A 23,805-nucleotide genomic window follows, 5' to 3' on the forward strand; every position below is an offset into this window, starting at 1 on the left:
CCTCTAACTTAGAGCAATATGTGTAAACTATTGCTGCTGTCCAGGAATGTTCTGGTCTAGAATGAAGCAACCACACTGGCTTCCAGATGTTGTTGGACAACAACTCCCATCACTGCATACCATTGGCTAACCTTGATCTATTCCACAAATAGCTTCAAATAGTTTCCAGGCATCATTCATACGGCTGGTGTTGAACTTCAAAGCCCTACACCACCTGGAGGAAAGTATTCTTAATAGGGATTGTGCTTCTCTTCTCTCAGACCTGTATTGTGTTCCACAGACAATAGGCTTCAGACCTAACTTCTGAATGAAGCCCTTTTCATCCCCGAACTACCAATGAGGACTGCCCCTCAGCATCCACCCTGAAACGAACAGTAGTAGCAAAAGCAAGATCCTGCTCTCTTTATCCTATTTTATGGATTGGGACCGGCAGGGCATCTGTGAGGGAAATTTAAGCAGACTGGGTGTTTTGCATGAGCGATTTTTGGACAGAAATCCATACCATTCTACCTGACCCACGTCCCAGGTTACTAACTCTGGACTACATTGCAGGGTTAGCATATGGAAAGTTACTTGTAAGCAAGGGCATAATCACACGAAGGCAGCCATCCTAGCGAAGTTCCTGGCAAAACCTGCATATGACCTGCTTGGGTATTAATAAGTCGCTGGTGGAAGCTGATATAGAAACTTCTAAAGGGGCTCAAGATCACACGGAAACCTGTAGCTATCGGGACCTTGGTTCTCTGTAGGGTGTCCGTCTGCTTGTGTGTATGTAGGCTATAATTTGGGTCCACCCCGTCTGGGACTAAGACGCAAGAGGGTGAAACGAGCAGGATCTGCTGGAGGCAATAGGGAGCGACCCTGCAAGCCCTGGTGCTGCCACGGCACCGTCACAACCTACACTGCGGGGCCGTCGGGAGCCCCTCATTCTCTTTGATCTCCCCAAGCAGCCCTAGTCCCTGAACCGCCATGACACGCTCCGAAGGCTCTCACTCTTGCAAGGGGAACTCGGAAATCCCGTCTGTGTGGGTGGAGTGGGGGGGGGGAGCCACACGCGAAACCCGGGCTGTCCGCTCTACTTTTTTCCCCTCGCTATATCTCTGTGCTGCCATCTGGCCCCCTCGCCACGTCCAGGTTCCGAGAGCGCGAAGTGCTTCCGGTTCGCGCGGCGCGCGAGCTCCGGTCGCCGGGTTCTGCTTCCGGCGCGGCTGGTTCCTGGGACGCTCTCTTGGGGGTGAGGCGGGGCGGCTGCTCCTCTTTCTTCCTTATGGTCCGGCCGGCGCTCGGCGGGGCTGCGGGAGCCCCTATGGGCGCAGCCCGCAAGTCTTCCAGAGCGGGGCGCCCTCTCCCCCTGCCCCGCCCCTCTCGGGCACCCCAAAGGCCGTGGGTGGCACTCGGGGGGTAAACATGGCTAGTAAGGAGCGCCCTACAACCGCCCCCCCCAGTACCTCCAAGGGTCTGCTAGTGGAAGCGCGAGGCCCGGACCATGCAGAGGGGGCGGCGATGGTGCAGGGGACCTAATCCAGACCTCCCTCCCTTGCACACCTGCTGGGAGCCTTTAGGACGCAGCCCTCGGTGCAGCAGGAGCCTGTCTGCGTCCCTTAACCTATATGAATTGCGCAGCGCCTGCCGTTTTACGCAGAAAGGGGCGATGAGCTTCCTCGAAGGGAAGCCCGCCGCCTGGCCCGGCTCCTTTCTCCAGTCCACGTGCAGAAAAGCAAGTAACACCTAGTCATGCCGCTGGAGGATCTAGGCCAGTGTCGCCCACGGCCGGCTTGCAGCAGTGCTGCGGAGTTTCAGGCAAGAGGCTTTCCCAGCCCTGGCTCGAGAGGCCAGGGATTGAAGCTTTCAAGGCACCGTGCTTCTGTTTCTGAGCTGTGGCTCCTTACTGAAGTGGAAGGCTGCAGTTGGCAGAGTTCTGGTCTCCGCACCTCTTAAATATGCAGGAGACCCCATTAAGAGTTTGATAATTCTAGTGTTCTGAAACAAGGCAGCACACACGGTTTTTGAAGCTTGCAGATTATCCAGTCAGGTGGCTGGTGTGGACATGAGCAGGTATCCCTTGGGAACTGGTGTCTAGTAATGTAATATATTACTGACTTACGCAGCTTTCCCCTTTGCTGAAGTCTCTTGACATATCTTCCAATTTATACAATCTCTTCCAAATTTATACAAAAATGCCACAGATGTGGACCACTAATTTGTTCAAAATGTAGCAGCAGTATTTGTCTGGTTTTCCAAGTAGAAGTGAAAAGAAGTTAAAATGTTAGAATTCTTTTGACAATCATTTCTTCCTTCCCTATAGGTATATTTTGAACATATGTTACAAATATGGCTGTCTCTCTTATTATAAAATGGGGTGGGCAGGAATTTTTGATAACCACCTTGTCAGAAGAAGACACAGTGCTGGATCTCAAGCAGTCCCTCAAAGGACTTACTGGAGTGCTCCCAGAGCGTCAAAAGCTTCTTGGACTTAAAGTAAAAGGTAATATTTATTTCATGCTCCACCTTTCTTTCACTGTTTAGTAGGGTTGCAGAAACAGATGTGGTTGTCAAATTGGCCAGCTGCTAAGGGATATCTGTTGCCTTTTGTCCCAGATCCACACTTTCTTCTTGCCTGGTCCATGTGTTAAAATTGTCATGGTGGAGAGAAGACTGACTCCTAAACTTGGGGTGGGTCAACTTAAGGCTTCCATTGTCCTTAATTTCCTTCTCTCTCTCTTTTTCTAGAATGACCCACTCATGTGCTTACACACACTTAACAAAGCAAGAATTGAGAATCAGAATATGCAAAACTAATCTGTGTTAAATGATCCAATGTGTGCAGGTGCCAAGGTTTCCCCCAGTCCAGAATTTCTTGCAAGAATTTCTTGCAGGCATCAGGTTGGCCACTGTGAGACTAGGATTCAGCACACTCTTCTAATGTTTTTTTATGAATATCAGCAAGTATTAGGTGACCTTCAAAAAATAGGCTGGGGGTTCACTTTTTGTTGTTGACACTGCACTTCCAGGAGGGGGGTGGGAAGCAGAAAGAAAGAAAGAACTCTGGATTGTAACCAGCAAAGTTGTCCTGCCAGCAGAAAGACTTCTGTTTGCTCAGTGGGACTTCCTCTCCTTCTCTCTACATGTGCCCATGCTAAATCTGTTCCAGTGGGTTGCAGGAACCCCTAGAACACATTTGGGGAGGGGAAGGAGGATAAGTTACATCAGGGAGCAGGAGAGAAAATCTTACTCTAGGTTGCCAATATCATAATATTATACACGTCTACTCAGAAGTAACACTCATTGTTCTCAGTGGAATTAACTCATAGGAGAGTGTGCATAGGACCGCAGCCTAAGATCATAAGTTAGTGTTTTAAAATACAAATCAGGTGAAAGGAGAAAGGAACAGCTGCAGAAGAAATCGCTCATTTTTGCTGAGGAAGCTGTAATCTGTTTATATTGCAGGCAAGCCAGCAGACAATGATGTTAAGCTTGGATCACTAAAATTGAAACCAAATACTAAAATCATGATGATGGGGACTCGTGAGGAAAGCTTGGTAAAATACTTTTTTCTATTTAAAACACATAAAAAATTAATAATGACAGAAAAAATGATTATAATAAAGACATGTAATTGCCTAGAAATAATGTAGGGTTCATGTGTATGTATGAGAACAAGCAGTGTAATTAATTTTATGATTAAATGTTAACTGACAAAAAGTTGTTCAAGCCAGAGGTTGGTTTATATGTGGTGTGAACTGAAGGTGTTCCAGGAGGGGAAAGTGCTCATGTGCTCAAATCCGAATTGCAGGTTTCCCACAGCATCTGGTTGGCTGCCAAGAGCAGGATGTTGGACTATATGGGCCATTGGTCTGATCTAGCAGGCTCTTCTTACCTTCTTAAATTCCTTTAACCAATTGATTTTCTACCCTCTTGCCACCAAAATAACTGCATTCTTCCAAAGCAGCCAAGAATGTATAGGTTGTTCACATTTTCTTAATTTGCTTCATCACTGATTCCTCATGTTTATATTTTCCATTTTTGTGGGCTGTCAACTTGATCAGCCACTTTATTCTCTTTATGTATCCTCTGTAAAAAGTATCCAAACTGGTGCTTTAAGCAGTGTGTGATGTTTAATTCTGAATGTTGCTCTTTGTTTAGACAATGCCTTGGCAAAAAGCAAAAGTACTTTTAAAGGGCAGGGGATGGAAGCAGAAGTATATCTCTTTTTGTTTTTCTGTACAAGAACTTTCAAATACAGTCGTGCCTTGGATCCCAAACGCCCTGGAACTCAAACATTTTGACTCCTGAACGCCGCAAACCTGGAAGTGATTATTCTGGTTTGCGAACATTCTTTTGGAACCTGAACATCTGACGGGGCTTCTGCAGCTTCTGATTGGCTGCAGGATCTTCCTGGGGCCAATCAGTAGCCGCAATTTGGTTTTTGAACATTTTGGAAGTCGAACGGACTTCCAGAATGGATTCTGTTCGACTTCCAAGGTACGATTGTAATAAAATAAGTTTTCGGTGTTTTACTTTTGTTGTAGGAAGATGTCCTTGGGCCACCGCCTGATAATGAAGATGTAGTCAATGATTTTGACATTGAAGAGGAAGTGGTTGAAGTCGAGAATAGGTGAGTTTGTTGTTGAATAGATAAATAATTGGCTGGCTTATAAATATGCAACAGCTGCATGTCATTTATATTGTTTGTTTTTAGGGAAGAGAATCTGCTGAAAATCTCCCGCAGAGTTAAGGAGTATAAAGTGGAAATATTGAACCCTCCGCGAGAAGGGAAGAAATTGTTGGTCCTGGATGTTGATTATACCCTGTTTGGTAAGTAATGTACTTCATTTTCAAGACATTATTCCCTGGGCCTGGTACCTGCTGATCTCATGGTTCTTGGCAGTAGACCAGAGAGTTGCTCTCTGGGTATAGGTAGGTTCATTTGGGTTCCACTGCAGCCCTGGGTGCTATGCACATGGTCCCTTGAATGGAGTGTAGGTGTATGCCAGAGCACAGGTAAGGAGAAAAGATGCTGGCATTCAAATAAGGTTTTAAATGACTAATATGAACTGGTTGACTTTCTTCTAGACCATAGATCTTGTGCAGAGACTGGGCTTGAGCTGATGAGGCCGTATCTGCATGAATTCCTGACATCTGCATACGAAGACTATGATATTGTAATTTGGTGTAAGTTATTTACTTCACAAATTGAAAGCGTTTTCATTATGCCTAGAGATGCATTGCCATTTGTGACGTAGGGATCTCTGCTGGAGATGTTGTGGACTTGATCTGCATCTTTTACGCAGTGCTTGATGCTGAACCTTTCTGTTGTATTACATCTCTCAAGCCAGCAATCATGAGAGGTAGTTTAATGGAGGCTTCAGCCCTTGCGGGACAATCAGCACAGAACCCTTGTGTGAACGAAAATCAATACTTGATTTAAAATACCCTCCTGAACAACTTGATGAAATACTCTCTGGGGCAAGTACTCTGATTCAGAAAACAGGTTATGAATCCCTGTTGGCCGTAAACATGGGCTAGGATCCAAAGACCTACTTAGGTAATCCAAAGCCTTGGGGATGCCCAGTAGAGTGATTGTGAAACTTTGCCTTGCTTTAAATGAAGTTTGTCATGCTGCATTGGGACTGTGTGTGCTACTGTAGGAGAAGTTCAAATCAAAGTCTCCCTTGAGTGTTCAGAACTCGTTGCATGGTCCCTGGGATCTAGGACATGAGAAGGAAAACACACTTAATGCCAGCTGTTGAACCACTTTATTTGACACTTCCCATTTGTTTGTGTTTTTGTTGTACAGAAGTAGATCTAATGCTCCCCTCTTCTCCTTGTGTCAAATTGAGTGGTTGAGCAAAGTAATGCTGTATTGCACCCCCATTGTATTTTAAAAGCTTTTTCTTGTTGATATATTAAACATTGTGTGCTTTTTGTTTCAGCATCTTTACAGTAGTTCACACTTAAAATAAGCCCCAAGGTATCCAGATACCTAAGATAAGCAGAGCTCAGATAAATAGGAATACACACTGTTACAGTGACATGGTGGTAGCATTGGGATTAGAGACTCCCTGGGCAGATTCATGCAATTGTTGGATGAGCTGCTTGCCACGAATATGCGAATGCAGGTGAAACTGAAAAACAGTTCAGATGAGAGGGACTTGCTGCATTGAAAACTAATTTGGAGCCTGCATTCCTGAATAATTAGCTAATACCCAGAATAGGATGACACGGTATTAAAAGATGCCTTGAAAATACTTCACTTGAAAATGCTTTGTTTATTCCCTTTCAGCTGCTACCAATATGAAGTGGATTGAAGCTAAAATGAAAGTAAGCCCGATGTGTAAGCTTGTGTGTGTTTTGATTTTCTGGTGTTTTAGAATGTTCTTTGTATGATCTGCTTCACAAAATGATTCATAGTATTTTAGTCATAGCATAGAACTCTGTTACAAGTGCTAAAATTGGCGTGATTATTACTGTGGCTTTGGCCCTAAGTTCCCATGTATACCTCCCTCCTCTCGTGGGATGCTCCTACTGGTGACAAGCAGGAGAGGAGAATGATAGGAGATTGGTAAACTATAGCAGGGGATGAGCCAGTGTGCAAAATGTCCTTAGGTATTGTTTTCCATTGCAGGAGCTGGGAGTGAGCACCAATGCAAACTACAAGATCACCTTCATGCTGGATAGTGCGGCCATGATAACTGTGCACACACCAAGACGAGGATTAATTGATGTAAGTGTCCTCTCACCGACCTCTTTTTTCAAGGCAGGAGCACCCACCCATCAGCACCCTGTTCTAAAGATCAGTGTATGCAATTCAGATTTCAGTACAGTCGTACCTTGGAAGTCGAACGTCCAGAAACCAAAGCACGGCTTCTGATTAGCTGCAGGAAGCTCCTGCAGCCAGTTGGAAGCTGCAGAAGCCCCATCGGACATTCAGCTTCCAAAAATAGTTTGCAAACCAGAACAGTCACTTCCGGATTTGCGGCATTCGGGAGCCAAAACGTTCGAGAACTAAGCTGTTCGAAAACCAAGATATGACTGTATGTTAAAATATGGAATAGGTTCATCACACTAAGAGCAACAGTTCTAAGAGACCTGATTGGCTTTTTACCACCTGTTGAAGACTCCTCTTTCAACAAACGTTCCAGATATTTTTATCCCAATTGGTATCTGCACTCGATTTGAAATAGTTTTTATATATGCAATTGTTATATGGGTTTATTGAATTGTGAAATTGCTTTGAGTCACTCCATAGGAAGTAAGCATGCCAAAATTAAGAAGTAAGCATGCCAAGCCATACATATAAAAGAAATAGAGCTTGGCTTGCTTGCTGTGCTAGCTGGAGAAACAAGGACTTTCAGAACGGGTTGTATCCAGTGAAGTTCTCCTGTTTACTCAAGAGCTTCCCCCAATGCTACAGGACTTTCTCCCTTCTTCCTGGGTGCTCCCACACCTGCTCCCAAATCTGTTCTGTGGTTTTCCCCATCCTTCAGGAGCACATTTCTGCAAATAATCTTTATACAGTAAAAGCAGAATACTAATGGTAAATTCTTTTGTTGAAATGCTGTTTCACTTGAGGTTTTCTTACAACTTTACATCTACAGGTGAAACCCTTGGGTGTCATATGGGGCAAATTTTCAGAGTTTTACAGCAAGAAAAATACTATTATGTTTGATGACATTGGACGAAATTTTCTTATGAACCCACAAAATGGACTAAAGGTAATGTTTAGCATTTGTTTATAAATGCCAGTTTACCTAGTATGGGGTGTTAGGGGAGGGGTAATATGTCTAGTAGGGGAGAAGTTGTGCTCCTTCTGGGGTTGTTTATCCACCTTCGCTCCTCACCCCGCACTCAGCTCTCACCTGTGGCTCCTTGAAGCTGTTGGCATGTGACAGTGCCCACATCCCAGCTAATGTCTTGACTGGCTGGCTAAACCAGGTGAGGTAGCCAATGGGTCTCAAATCCCCAGAGAGTTAGGGACTTCCTTCATATGAAGACAGGCTGTGGCCGATTGAGCAGATGAGACTGATAGTGGGTCCATTGTCTCTCGAGATAGATGGATGCCAACAGCCTAGAGGAAGAAAACTCAAGTGGGTTGAAATTTGGGAAATGGTGCCAATGGAATGGGTCTTTGATCCTGTTTGCACTACTGTTGGTTGGGTGGCAGGTCATGTTGTACCAACATGCCAGTATCTGTATTCCTCATTGTGCCATCTTGATTGCAGCACTTCCCACATTGTTGTATGGAAAGAATTAGTCTTCGAATGAATATTTTCTATTGGTTGTGCTGACCTTCCCTGTCTTCACAGCTCCATGCACACATTTCAGCTTTTGGATTTCAGCCATTATTTGGAATTGCTTTGATCTCGGAAGTTGTGCCACTTACCCTTTGGGATTATCATATATTTGTGATCTTACATCATCCTCCAAGGAGCTGAGAGCCAATGTTTCTGGCTTCACAATCAGCCTATGAGGCAGCTTAAACTGAGAAAGCCTGACTTTCCAAAGATACTAGATAAAGTTAAAAGCCAAGTTAGTGTTTGAATTTCTCTTATCCAGCCCTGCCACTCTGGCCACTGCACCGCATCGTTCCTATGATAAAGCACTCATAATAGCTACAATGTTCTTTGGAAGCTTCCCTACCCCACCCCACCCATGCCCCAGTGCATGTGAAGACAAGATATTTTGTAGTGATCTGGCAGTTGCTTATCAAAGTTTTGATGTGGGGGTATTTAAGAGAGCCAGAAATAAGTTGTCTGCAAAAATGTAGGTAATTTGTGCTTTAGTACCTAGACTAAAGGTATAATGTAAAATAATGGAAATTTGAAGACATAGTGTTTAGCATTCATACTATAAGGTGCTTAGGGTGTGTCCAAAGCATTTCACATTATCTCAGTAGCTGATTCCTGCCAGGTAGCACTGTCACCCCCATATTGCAGGCAGACATGTGCTTACATAACCACTTGTCTAAGGCCAGTCAGTTGATGACAGGCAAGAGTTAAATAAGGAGCTTCGCATCTCAGTCTCTTACTGAGGAGCCCTGTGTAGGCCTACTCAGACGTAGGTATTTAGACCAATAGAACTTGCTCCATAGCATCTTAACTGCTAATCTGCAGTGGCCTTCCTATTTATACCATTGTGTTGCCAGTGGTAACTATTTTCCCTTTTTATGACATCACCTTTTTATGACAAGGTGGCAGCAGAATATTGTTGCTTTTGCTGTAATGCACCAGTGGCAGAGGCCTCTGTAGGGACCTGTCAGAAGTATTAAAGACCACGAGAGAAATGTGGCCTGAATGAACTGAAGGGACAGGATGTACCCATTCTGAAATGGTTGTCAACAAAGTTACATGTCAGTGTCTCTTCTTTTTCCGCCCCTGCCTCCCAAACATCTCAGTGTTTTTGGAAAATGTTTGTCCTGGAAAAGACATCTGGCTCTTGTGGTACAAGCGTTACCCTTTGTAAAGTCTCTCTGCTTCTTGAGAAATGGTGACAGATGAGTGGAAATTGCTTTAAAAGTGCTGTTCAACTAGATGGTGGCTTGATGGAGTGCACCGCTGACAGAGCGGTATCATTGCCTCCCCCTGGGAAAAGAGAGCCGGTGTGCTGCAGCTCAGACTTTTATTGACAGCAAGACAAATTGGAGGTGACCGTTTATGAGAAATGCTGCTGTAAAAGGAATCGAGATCAGATGTTCTACCAGAGGCAACAGAATTTAATCAGCCATTCCACATGGGATTAACTTATTGTCCGCAGGCCTTTGATAAATGTGACAAGTGGTGCTTGGAATGAGCTTTAGAAGCCTCTCAGAAGGACGTGGTCCCCACTGTAGACTACGGTGACAAAGATAACAGCAATTGTCTCTCCAGCTTAGTTTTTGTGTACCTAGCAATTAAGTATGCACAGAGTGCTCTTTATTTCCTTTTGGACAGAGTTCTGGGATAAACTGAAGCCTGAAACAATGTGCTGTCTGGCAGAGCGCATGCTTTGCTTATGGAATGACCCAATTCAGTCCCTGCCATCTCCAGTCCAAAGGGTCTTAGGTGGTAGTGCTGTGGAAGAGTGCTGCCCTGGCTTTTGGCAGCCACTGCCACTCAAGAGTAGATAATAGAGGTTATGCTGCAGTTTTGGCCTCTCTTACCTTGGAGTAAGCACCATTGAATTCAGTAAGACTTCTGAGTAGACACAGTTAGGATTTTTGCTGTTAGCTCAGCATATTGTATTAATTTACATGGCCCTTAACAATTTTGGTTCAGGATACCTTAAGGACTGACTGTTTCCTTATATCTCTACCTGATCCCTGAGATTTTCATGGGAGTCTCTGTTGGTGATCCCCATGATGCAGATGCATGCCTCATATCGACCAGCAGCTATGCACCCAGTAGTGTAGTTCCAACTGTGGAACTTCCTCCCAGATGAGATAATCTAGCAGTCCTCCTCTCCCTATTGAATTTCAGGCACTTGATGACCTTTCTATCCCAGCATGCTTTTGATTGCCATGTGAATGCTATTTTCCTTTATTTTTTAGCTGTGGTTGTTATTTTAAGCTTCTTATTATATGACAGGTGCATTTTTTATTGGTCTGCAAACTGCTTAGAGGCTATCTGTGGTGAAAATAAGTTATGAGTGTATCACACTTTCTGATACCCTTATAATTTCTAAGATTTCAGGTTGGGGTCTTAGCATGTAACTAAGCTGAAGTATGTAGAACTGAGACAATCACATATTCCTCCCCTGTCCTATTCTTCTGTTTCCCTTGTGTCACATTTTCAGTTGTAAGCTCCTCAGGGCAGAGGGCCAGGTTCTTGTACTCTGTAAATAGATAACTAGATAGATAGTAATCTTAATGGAGGATGCCTGGGCTTAGATCTTAGATCTTCTGCACCCAAAGTATGTGATCTGTTACTGGGTAAAAGGCATACCTGTTGCCTTTGTAGCTTTAAAGTTTGCTGTGTAAATTTCACTAACTGTCGTATTAGTGATTAGTCACAGTCAAGCTTCCAATCAGGGTACTTGACAGAGTACTCTCCATTGGGAAACAGCAGTTGACAGTGCTGAGTGGGTTTTTTAGTGGATGAATGCATGGTGCGTATTTTCTTCCCGCAATGGGAGACTGTAGTTCTTAAGACCGGAAGAAACACCATTCTTTGTATATGGGCCCTAGAAGAGAGGGCTGCATTTGGGAGACTGCCTTCCTTCCTGGCAAACGAGATCAAGAGAAGCCAGCCCTGCCTTGTAGAAACACAGCACAGTTATGATGATGATGGCAGGGAGAGGAGTAGAATGTCATGTAGAGGTCGATGCTGGAGGTGCTGGCAGCAGTGGATTAGGAGGTGGGAGGGAAAGAAGCAAGACCTGCAGTTGTGAAGTGAGACCACTTCTCACCACCCTCTGACTTTTTAAATGTGTGGACGTACTGATGCATCTGCCTATGGCGACACTGCAGTAGAAAAATTACATGTTTTACTTTTAGAGTGGCTTTGCATTTAAGTGACATTGTATGAATAATTGTACGTGAATAGTCATCTTCATGTTTCCCCATATAATAACCACCTTGTATAATATATAGAAGCCATAATGTAAATTCTCAAAATACAGCTTGCCTGTGTTGTGAGTTCATGTTCATATGGAGGCCTGATTGGCTCTTTAAAAAGAGCTTTTGCTAGTTTGTTTTTAGCAGTAAGTATCCTGCAACAAGGAGAATGTTGCCCTTGAGTTCAGCAGCTGCTATGCTGCGATGTAAGTTGCTAGAAGCAACTCAGTAGTTCATAAAAACATTATTTGCAAATACTCTGAAAGGTTGATTGTTTGAGCTACTGCGTGGATATGAATAGGACATGGGGGAAGGAAAAAGTCCATTTGCAAATAATACTTTGGGCTTTTAGAGTACATTGCAGGTCTCTGCAAGAAGGGAGGGATGGAGCCCTCCTGGCAAGTAGAACGGAACCAGAGAACTGAGCCAAAGGGTCATGTTCTTAGACAGGTTCTTGCAATATTATCTGCTCAACAAATGATAGCATGTTAAGTTTGGGTATGTTCTCTATTTTTCTCTTTAAGATATGTATCATTTACACCTGGTTTCTTTCTCAACAGATAAAACCCTTCATGAAAGCACATTTAAACAGAGATAAGGATAAAGAGCTTCTAAAACTTACTCAGTATCTCAAGGAAATAGCAAAATTAGACGACTTTTTGGAGTTGAACCACAAACACTGGGAAAGGTAAGGATGAAATGCTGTTCTTGTTCAGCATTGTGCTTCAACAATATCAAATTTCGCTTCCTGCTGGCCCAATCTGAACTGATAGCAACTCCATTAGCAGAGGTGCCTGAATTAGTGTCGGTTCAATTTGTTAGCATTTTGTGTACGATTTTTTTCATATGCAAATGTTTAGGAAAGTGACAAAGACAATACCATGGCAGGGTGGGATCACCATAAAAACACAGTAGCCTTATGTCTGCAACCAGGGCATTCCTAGTTACATATAAAACAAATAGTCCCAATGACCTTGGTGGAATCTACTTGCTGACTCAGGCTAGAGAAGTCTGTGCGTCTCAAAATTCTGCTAGCTGCATGCATTGTACGTGGCTTGGCAGTCTTGGCTCTGTACTTGAGACTTAACTGCAGTTGACTCCAATGAAAATGCATACCAAGCATTTTCACTTGGAGAAGGAGCTAACATTAAGGCATTTTCCTTGAGAACTGGACCATAGCTCCTCCTTAAGACAGAATGCTTCTAAATTTTGGACCACCAAAGTTTCTATTCCATTTCCCATTTTGGTGTGAAGGATTTGACCTTAGGGATCTCGGTTAGATCTCTGTATTTTTATGTATAGGTAAAAGGTTCAGGTAAAGGACCACTGGACGGTTAAGGTAAACGGTGTTTCCGTGCGCTGTGGCTTCTGTCACTGTTTTCCGTTGCTCCAGAAGCGGTTTAGACAGGTGGGCCACATTATTATCTATACAGGAGGGTTGAATTCTGAACCAGCTCTACTTTTTAAAGTCTCTTTGTAGGTGGAGTGTGCAACATTTTTACTTTAGAGCAGGTGTGCCTGACATAAAGTAATGCAGCCTTCTCCATCCCTGTAGGTGATGTTAAGGCTCCAACTCCCATCAAACCCAGCCAGCATGGCCAATAGACAGGAGTGATGGGAGGTGTAGTATAAAATACCATGTTGGAGAAGGCTTTGTGAATAGACGAACGATTCAGGACTATGAAACCAGCACTAGGCTGTAGTTTGGAAGGCATCTGTGCTATCGGCAAGGGGTTGATCTTTTGAGTCCTGCAAACTGACTGGTGTTCAGTCCAGATCTATGTGCTGTGTTCGCTGTTGAGATCACCTCCTGATAAATTTTATATTTACTTCGACATTTATTTGTTGGAAGCTAAGAAATTAGAGGCAAGAAGTTGCTATTGGTCAGTAGACATTAAAAGTGCATCTGGGGTAATCGGCTGTAGATGTGTGACTCACACCTGCTCTGCAAAGCAATATTATCTGGACTTGATGGTTCTAGCACATTTTAATCAGGCTGTGGTTAGGAAATGCCCAGCACTTCACTCAAAGTCGTGAGTGTGAACATCCACATTCATCTTACAACGTACTTTCTTATGCCACAGTTGCTAAAGTAACTGATAACTCCTGATAACACATGCTCAAGGCATGAATCTGAGCAATTTGGACATGATTTAGACACTTTAATAATTTGCCCTCTTTTTGAGTGCGTACTTCTTTCCCCCACCAGCTGTAAATTTCAGAATGCTATTTAGACAGCTCAGTCTAGAACTTTTGAGAGAATTTTTTAATGCCCAAAGGTTTGTTTTACTGGTTGGATCTTAACAACGAATGAAAGATTTGTGCTGATATTTTAGAATATTAATATGTGCTACTGCTGAAAAATGCTCTCTTAAAATTCTAGGGCATATGAGCAGTGCATATTGCCTAACTCTTTTTATAATTGATTTATTTACTCCTGCTACCCATCAAGACTACAACTATTTCAATAGAGGAGGTGCTGAAAGATGAAGAAGTAAACTAGGATAGTACTATGAATGCTTTCAGAACATCAAGAATCTATTGTACCAGTAATTCCATGTTTTAAATGCACACCCTGTGTATGTTGAATCTTGTTATAAATGTTTTATTTTTGGCTTTTTCTTCAGGTACCTTTCAAAGAAACAAGGACAGTAGCTTTATTTTGTGACATTGAAACCAGGCGGAACATAGAGACCCTTTGACCTTTTCTCTTGTGTAAGCTAGAATAAAGTAGTGCTGGACACTGACTTAACCACCCGAACAACCGCTTATACTTGGTCTTCCCGTTGGTTTGCTCTAGGTCTCTCTGTCTCTCTTCTGAAGATCGCCACTAACAACCGAAAGGGAAAATCATTTGCTTTCCCCTTCCTCCCTTGCATTTATCTCTGGGGTTACTATTTAAAAAGCAATGTCATTTGTACTGCTACTGTAGTATCCCCAAAACTTTAAAGACCACATTGTTTGGAAATGGGGTGGAAACCCCCCAACATTCAGACCAAAAAAAAGAGGAAAATCCCCCAACCCAGATATTTACTATGGAGCCAGTTTGTTTTTTCTGCATTCTCAGTTCTAGAAACCATTTCCCCTTCCCTGTTTATGGTATTTAAGTCTATGAACTATAAGATGTCAAATTATGTATTAGTATGTCAAGTGTTCCTTTTGTACAAAACAGTTTTAAGGATGGAAAGCACCACTAGAGGGCAAAGATGCCTTCATATGTGGATTGTGATAATAAAACTGTTATGACTGGAGAGAAGAGGAGGGATTTGAAAACAAAACCTTTTAATGCTTGGTTGAAAAGCATTCCTTTTTTGTTTTTTTGTTTAACAACAACAAAATCTAACAGAGTAAAGGTTTAAACCTGAAAAGAGCTAAGAGCCTAATTCCTTAAAGCATGAACATTAGCTGTTCTGTTCTTGTTAAATCTTGTCAGGATACAAGCTCTTTTACTGGCAATATTCAGCCACAGCTGTTCTAAAGTGTCACTTGTGCTGCTTCAACCTCCACTGTGGAAGTGTGATGCGCCTGCTGTCTCGCATTACCGACAGACCCTTGTCATGCCATTCTTGTATTTGAAAGCAGATCGCTCCTTTCAAATAAAGATAGCATATATTGTTCTTAAGGAACTATAGCAGGTCTGCTAATAATAATGATAATAATAATAATAAATGCCTTTTCTTAAAACCTGTGTTCCATTGTTTTCTCAAGCTTCAATACAAACAAGGCCATGAGTCTCATTCTCTACTGACTGAACTATCCATGCCCTGTACTTATGCCACTTTTGATTCCTGATTGGATGTATAACAAAGTATGCTGTGTGTATGTGGTTTGCTTCCACTATCCACTAGGGCTCTCCCAGTTTGTTTTGGGCCCCACTCATAAAGCAGGCCACACACTGGATCTGATCTTTGGGGCTGGCATAGATGTGATCATGCTCCCCCCTGTGGAAATGCCATGGTCTGATCCCTACACTCTGAAAGCCAAGATTGACTTCCCGCTCCTCCCCTGCTCGGGTGGCGAACCTATTTGGGCTCGTCCGTGAAAACAGATGGATCCTGATAGATTCCGACAAGCCTTGTGGGACCCTGCTCCTCCTGGCGATTCATTAGATGACCTTGTTGAAGACTGGAATAACCAGCTCTTGGCAGCCATTGATGAGATCGTGCCTAAGGGCCCTCTGCGACCCCGTCAAAACCGGGCCCCTTGATTTACTGAGGAGCTCTGGAAAATGAAGCGGGATCTCAGACGGCTAGAGTGAGTATGGCGACAAAGTCGTGACAGAGCCTCAAGAACATCTTATAGGACGCTTATGAAAAGCCTATGAGATGGCTATGAAAGCTGCTAAGAAATCTTTCTTTGCAGCTTCCATTTCATCCGCTAGCTCTCGCCCGGCACAACTTTTTAGAATAGTTAGGTCAATAACGTCCTTAGGAGGACAACCAAATTTAAGCACAAATTTGACCCACAGCTGTGAGGCATTCGCGAGCTTTTTTGCAGAGAAAGTCCTGTTGCTCCGCCGTGACCTCCCTGCCAATTTAGATACAGTGACTGAACTGGAGGCCCCTCGACTGACTTCAGGTCCAGTTTTGGACCATTTCGATCGGATACTCCCTGCTGATGTGGATGGATTCCTCCAAGTTGGTAGGCCCACCACCTGCCTCCTTGATCCGTACCCATCTTGGCTGATTAGGGAGTGTCCAGATGTTGCGTGGACCCCCCTGGTTGAAATTATCAATTTGTCCCTTGACATGGGGACATTCCCAGGGGAACTGAAGGAAGCACTAGTGTGTCCACTCTTAAAGAAAACTTCATTAGATCCCTTAGACCTATCCAATTACCGCCCAGTTTCAAATCTTCCATATCTGGGTAAGGTAATTGAGAGAGCGGTTGCTGAACAGCTTGGTAGGTTTCTGGAGGAAACATCGGCTTTAGATCCATTTCAGTCCAGTTTCTGTCCTGGTTTTGGGACGGAGACGGCTCTGGTTGCCCTAACAGATGATCTCCGTAGACAACTGGATTGAGGCGGGTCAGGACTGTTGATCCTTTTAGATTTGTCAGCAGCCTTTGACATGGTCGATCATGATCTTCTGGACCACTGCCTCGCAGACGTGGGGATACAGGGCATAGCCCGTAACTGGCTGTGCTGTTTTATCTCTGGTCGGGGACAGAGGGTGGCACTAGGGAGGGAAATGTCGTCGCGCCACTCCTTGGTGTGTGGAGTGCCACAGGGCGCAATTCTCTCCCTGATGCTTTTTAACATCTTTATGCGCCCCCTTGCCCAGATTATCTGGAGTTTTGGGCTGGGCTGTCACCAATATGCTGATGACACTCAGCTCTATCTGCTGATGGATGGCCACACCGACTCGGCCCCGAACACACTGACCAGATGCTTGGAAGCTGTGGCTTGATGGTTTCGTGGGAGCCAATTGAAACTAAATCCTTCGAAGACAGAGGTCCTATGGCTGGGTCAGGATGGCATGTGGATGAGGGACCAACTCCCTTCTCTTGTGGGGGCCCAATTAGTGCCATTGCCTTCCGTTAAGAGTTTGGGTGTAATCCTTGACGCCTCCCTTTCCATGGAGGCGCAAGTTACAGCAACAGCCAAGGCGACATTTTTCCACCTTCGCCACATCAAGCAGTTGGCCCCTTACCTTTCCCGCCCTGACCTGGCCACAGTGATCCATGCGATGGTCATCTCCAGGCTTGACTACTGTAATTCGCTCTACGTGGGGCTGCCCTTGAAGCTGACCCAGAAACTCCAGAGGGTGCAGAATGCTGCAGCGAGGCTCCTTACGGGGTCTCTGCCATGGGAGCATATTCACCCAGTGCTTTTCAAACTGCACTGGCTCCCGGTAGAGTACAGGGTCAGATTTAAGGTCCTGCCTAGGACCCTCATACCTACGGGACCGCCTTTCCCGGTATGCCCCACGGAGAGCCTCAAGGTCCATAAATAGCAACACCCTAGTGGTCCCGGGCCCTAAAGAAGTTAGATTGGCTTCAACCAGAGCCAGGGCCTTTTCAACTCTGGCTCCGGCCTGGTGGAACGCTCTGTCTCATGAGACCAGGGCCCTGCAGGATCTGATTTCTTTCTGCAGGGCCTGTAAGACAGAGTTGTTCCACCTGACCTTTGGCTTGGAGCCAATTTGATTCCCTCCCTCCCTCTCTTTCTTTTTTCCTTTCCTTCTCCTCCTGCGATGAGGCTACATTTTAATATTTCAATATTTTAATGTATTTTAATTTTGTTTTTAAGTTGTAATCATTCAACTTGTTTTTTTTATTGCTTGTAAGCTGCTCTGAGCCCGGCCTTGGCTGGGGAGGGTGGGGTATTAAAATATATATATATATATATATATATATATATATATATATATATATATATATTATTAGCTTTCGTAGATTTTCACGGGTACAGGAATGCAGGTTTTGGTGTCTTCGGGAACAGAGCCAGTAACAAGAAGCCGAAAGCACCAGCCTGAAGATGACGAGTGAGACCTCGTCGAAACGTCGCACAGACACCCCGACTCTTACACGGGAAGACACCCGAAGACACCAAAACCTGCATATATATTATTATTATCCAGAGGGTTTAAGAGGGTTTGGAATGGATTTTAGTCCTTATATCTGCTAATATAGCGTCTCTGGTGGAAAGTCCCACTTCAGTTGTAAAAATGTTCACCTTCTATTCCGGGCTTCCTCAACCTCTGCCCTCCAGATGTTTTGAGACTACAATTCCCATCACCCCTGACCACTGGTCCTCCTAGCAAAGGATCATGGGAGTTGTAGGCCAAAAACATCTTGAGGCCGAGGTTGAGGAAGCCTGTTCCATTGTTTAGAGCTACTGAGAAGCTGAATAAGGAGTTCTCATGTTGTGTTTTATAGGACTATTCAATAGGCATTGCAGGAATAACAGATAACTTCACAGAGTAATTACAGTTTCTGGCTCAACTCAATTTGTATCATTTAGTAAAAGGTGGAAGAGAATCCCTTCGTTGCAGTGAGGAAATTAAGAGAGTTTGTGTCCTGGTCCAGTAAACGCTTCCGCTGCGCCACCAGCAACAGCTCTCTTTGCAGAGTATTAATTAAGTCCAGTGCAGAGATTCTTGTTGCAGTACAAGCTTCAGAGTCTCAGCAGCAAAGAAATAACGACACAGGGAAGCCTGCCCTTCCAAAGACAGGTTTATTGCAGAAAGATAACAGAAACACCTCCGGAGCTTTCAGACATTTTTGCTTCATGCCCCCCACACAGAGAAACAAACACTCTTTATATACTGAGCAACTCAACAACTTAACAACTTAACAACTTAACGAGCTTGACTACTTAAAGTTACATGACATTGCTAACTTGCCAGCGTCTTAGGTTTCACACCCTAACACCCCCTCTCGCTGGCAATACAAAAAACAAAATTACTTCAGACCCATTTCTTCACAAAAGTTTTCATGCCGCTGAAACCCAAGTGGTTTTGTAAAACCATCAGCTTGATTTTCATGACTGGGACAGTAATTTAATTTAACAATTCCCGCTTTTACCGTTTGACAAACATTTTGAAAGCGGATATCCAAATGTTTTGTACGACCTTTAAACTGCCCATTTTGTGCTAACTTAAGACACGGTTGATTATCACCCCATACAGTGATTGGAGTGATGGCCTTTTCATACATCTCTTGTGCCAAGCATTTGTAAAATTCTAGATCTCTACATAATTCAGATAAGGCACAGAACTCAGCTTCTGTTGACGACAAAGCAATCAGGTTCTGTTTCTTGGATCTCCACCCAATCAGAGAGTTACCAAATTTTATTACACAGCCAGACACTGATTTTCTATCCTTTAAATTTGCCCAGTCACTATCTGCCCAACAAGTAATCTGTGCTTGTCCTTCCGAAGATAATTCAAGGCAAAAATCTTTGGTGTATTGTAAATATCTTAACACTCTCTGAATTCCTTTCCATGCATTTACACTAGGTTTCGAAGCTTCTCTGCTGAGTAAGTTAACAGCATAAGCAATATCTGGTCTACTCCATTGCGAAAGATGAAGTAAGCTTCCCAGTGCTGACTGAAAGATTTCAGCACGCTTGAATTCAGCACTATCCTTGAACTCATTGTCTTTTACAAAACCCATTTCCATTGGTGTTCTAACACCTGCACACTCCGTCATGTTAAACTTTTTCAGCATTTGTAATATCTTGCCTTTTTGATTCAGTAGAAAACTGCCATTTTTGGTCCTATCTATCTGAACACCAAGATAGACCTTCACATCACCAAGATTCTTAACTTTGAAGTGTTTATTTAACTCTTTGGCTAGTTTTCTTACTTGTTCTTGTGTCTTTGAAGTATAAATCAGGTCATCTACATAAACAAGCAAAGATTCTTGAGCATCTCCTGAACTTCTGAAATATAAGCAATTGTCAGCCTTGCTCCTGCGAAAACCAATGCCTACCAAAACGTCATTCAAACACTCATTCCAATTATGAGCAGATTGCTTGAGTCCATAAATAGATTTATGTAGTTTCCATACCTGATTTGATTTACCAACTTTCAATCCTGGCGGTAGCTCCATATAGAGCTCTTCAGCCAAGTCTGAATGAAGATAAGCTGTAGAGACATCAAATTGATTCACTTTGAACCCTTTCTGAGCAGCAACTGCTAATAGTGCCCGTAGGGTTTCACTCCTTGAAGTGGGCGCATAGACTTCGGAATAATGTAACCCCTTTCTTTGCGTGAAACCTCGAGCTACAAGCCTTGCTTTGTACTCTGGTTTCCCCATCGCTGTTGTCTTTATCCTGTACACCCACCTACAACTTACTGCCTTGGTACCTTCTGGCAGTTTGGTGACGGAAAACACACCCAGTTCTTTCATAGAATTCAACTCCTTTTGCATGGCCTCACGCCACCTACTGGCCTCCTCCTGGGGTAATTGCTCAACCTCCTCAAAACTTTCAGGTTCGCAATTTGCCAAACCAGCCCAAACACTAATAGCTTGGTACCTTTCAGGAGGTTTACCTTTGTTGGTACGCTTAGAACGCCTTAGCAGTTCCTGCGATGTTCCTTCAGTTTCCCCCTCTGACCCAGAATCGCTAGTCGTCACCTGTTTGTCACTAGTAGTTGAAGAACTTTCTGATTCTGACTTTACACGTCTCTCTTGCTGTACAGGTGAACTTTTAGAGCTAGAAGATTCTGACTTTACAGACTTGGGTGAACTAGACGATTTCTCACCCTCGTCCTCAGACTTAAATTCCTTAGTCTGTTCTGGAACTAATACCTGCCCTGGGGCCTGAGTTTCATTGCTACTGTTCACCACATCAAATAGTATGTCAGGATTTCCATGAATTTTATTCCAACCATCCTGTTCACAAAATTCCGCACTTCTGCTGATTGTGATTTTCGTTTGATTTCCTTCTACATTCACAAATCTCCAACCTTTTGTGTTTGCTTGATAACCACAGAAAAACATTTCTTTAGACCTAGGATCGCCTTTCCTACGTTGTGCCCTAGGCACCAGCACATAAGCACGACATCCAAAAACTCTTAGATGATCAATTTTTGGTTTTTTCCCAAATAGCATGAAGTAAGGAGTGTTGCCTACTGTGCTATTGTACACTCTGTTAAAAGTATAATTCGCATACAGTGCAGCCTCAGCCCAAAAACGCTGTGGAAGTCCAGAATCAAACAGCAAAGCAGTAATGGCTTCCTGTAATGTTCGAAATTTTCTTTCGGCAACTGCATTCTCCTGTGGTGAATAGGGATTGGTAAGTCTATGAACTATACCTTTCCTTTTTAACCACGTCTCCAGCGTGTGGTTCACATATTCCCCACCACGATCTGATTGTATTTTACGTACCCTGGTGTCAAATTTACATTCAACTTCTTCAATCCAATCCATCAGGATGGAAGCTGCTTGTGATTTTTCTTTCAGAAAGAAAACCCAACTAGCCCTTGAAAAGTCATCCACCAAAATTTGCATAAATCTCGCACCTCCAAGCGATTTGACTGGCATAGGGCCACACACGTCTGTGTGCACAAGTTCAAAGGGTTTCTTGCTTACTCTATCAGATCTAGGATAGTTACATGTCTTAACCTTAGCATGTTTACAAGCACAACAATCCAGAAAATTTGTACAGGGTTCAATGTTACACTCCTCAGCTAAATCTGGCATCTTGCTTACATACTTAAAGCATATATGAGCTAACCTTCTGTGTAGTAGATGTGCACAACCTGTATGAGGAGCCTTATTTACACACTTAGCTTGCGCTTCACCTGTTGAACATCTACCTGCTGCTAACTGCTCTTCAACCAAAACAAAAAGCCCATCCTCACAGGGAATTTTAACTAGCTCCTTCCCCTGTTTCGAAATGGTGCACACATCATTTTCAAACTCAACCTTAAAACCACTTTTTACCAGGCATGACACACTCAAAAGTCCATTCTTCATTCCTGGAAGAACAAAAACAGGAAGGTTAGTTTGCAAACAGTTAACATAAATTGTGCCTTTAAGGTTCATTTCTCGTTTACTATTGTCTGCTATAGTCACGGTTTTTGCAACTGGCAATGTCTTGCAGTTCATCAAGCGGCCACTAGATGTCGCTGGAACTAAACTGTGACTTGCTCCACTGTCAATTATCCACTTCAAGGTTTGTTGGCTCCTTTTAGGACTCTGTTGTGCTGCCATTGCAGATAGTCCCTTATCAGCACCTGCTCCCCCTCTGGATCGTTGATTCTTGTAGTTCTCACGCCGTCTTCCCCTGTAACTCCGGAAACTGGCCTTGGACTGTTGAAATTCCTGTTGCTCTTCTGGACACTTTGCTATCAAATGAAACCTGCTGCCACATCGAAAACATGACTTGCTGGCCTTAGCAGACACTTGTGAGGCTTCCTTACAGCTCTGCCTGCTAGTTTCCCCACTCTGGGAATTATCTGAACATCCAACCCTTGGGGTATTTGAATTATCAATACGTTTTCGATGATGTTGATATTCTTGTTCACACAATCTACCAGTCACATAATTCATATTCAGCTGGTCCTCTGGCAAAACTTGTAAAGTTAGCACTAAGTTTTCAAACCCTGCATGCAGGCTGCTAAGCAGAGTATAAACTTTAATATTTTCAGGAAAGTTCACACCTAAAGATGACAGTTGGTTGAAATACTCAGTCATCTGTGACGTGTGTTCAACCACACTATCCCCTGGCTTCAGTTTCAACTCATACAAAGCACGTATAATGTTCACCTTCTCTCTGGGCGTGGCTCTATGGTGAATTCGCCTAAGGGCTTCCCAAATTTCAAATGCAGACCTTAAAATTTCCACATGAGGTAATTGGGAATCGTCTATCGATACCATCAACATGCATCTAGCTTTAGTGTCCATTTTATCATGTTCCCTGTTCTGGGCATGTGCAGCAGCCTGTTGCTCTGCTGTGGCATCTGCTGCAACAGCCACGAACGGCTTTCTCCTCTGGACATAGTCAGCCCACACTTCTTTGGCTTCCAACCAGACTTGAGCCCTCTTAGACCACTGCACGTAATTAGCAGAGTTCAACTTTGTAAAGGGAACCTGGAAACTTTCCACTGCCATTCTTGGGATCTACTGCTACTCCCTCTGTGTGCCCTTTCTTCTCTTTCCCCTTGGGATTTGTCTTACTCACTTTTCAGACGCCTCCAACCTCCTCTGAAGCCTCTCAGTTCCTTTAAGAGCTGGATTTACGACCAAGCCGGTCTTCTCTCATCCGAAAGCTGCTTTCACTTTCTCTGCACACAATACAGCTGTAGAAACGTAGAAGGAGTCCATAACCTAAGAGAGTTTGTGTCCTGGTCCAGTAAACGCTTCCGCTGCGCCACCAGCAACAGCTCTCTTTGCAGAGTATTAATTAAGTCCAGTGCAGAGATTCTTGTTGCAGTACAAGCTTCAGAGTCTCAGCAGCAAAGAAATAACGACACAGGGAAGCCTGTCCTTCCAAAGACAGGTTTATTGCAGAAAGATAACAGAAACACCTCCGGAGCTTTCAGACATTTTTGCTTCATGCCCCACACACAGAGAAACAAACACTCTTTATATACTGAGCAACTTAACAACTTAACAACTTAACGAGCTTGACTACTTAAAGTTACATGACATTGCTAACTTGCCAGCGTCTTAGGTTTCACACCCTAACAGAAATTACTTGGAAGCAATGAACGAGTAACTTCGTTATGCACAACTCAAGTGCCCATTCTTAAGCAGTGACCATACTGGGCAGCTTTATGACGGGGCACTTCAAATGTTTGAGGAATGAGCTTAGTTTTACT

At 43.7% G+C, this 23,805-nt stretch overlaps 1 protein-coding gene across 1 annotated transcript; it reads left to right on the forward strand.

The window, feature by feature from the left end:
• The first annotated feature begins 1,155 nt into the window (after positions 1–1,155).
• UBLCP1 (ubiquitin like domain containing CTD phosphatase 1) lies at positions 1,156–15,214 on the forward strand. Its single transcript, XM_082213772.1, has 11 exons — positions 1,156–1,234; positions 2,306–2,485; positions 3,448–3,539; positions 4,530–4,615; positions 4,700–4,815; positions 5,074–5,172; positions 6,284–6,321; positions 6,626–6,724; positions 7,599–7,715; positions 12,091–12,218; positions 14,158–15,214. The coding sequence occupies exons 2-11, from the start codon at positions 2,332–2,334 to the stop codon at positions 14,183–14,185; spliced, it is 957 nt and encodes a 318-aa protein (XP_082069898.1). The 5' UTR covers positions 1,156–1,234; positions 2,306–2,331; the 3' UTR covers positions 14,186–15,214.
• Positions 15,215–23,805: the final 8,591 nt, after the last annotated feature.

Source organism: Podarcis vaucheri, assembly GCF_965113315.1.
Source record: "Podarcis vaucheri genome assembly, chromosome: 2".
In the NCBI taxonomy this organism is placed as follows: Eukaryota; Metazoa; Chordata; class Lepidosauria; order Squamata; family Lacertidae; genus Podarcis; species Podarcis vaucheri.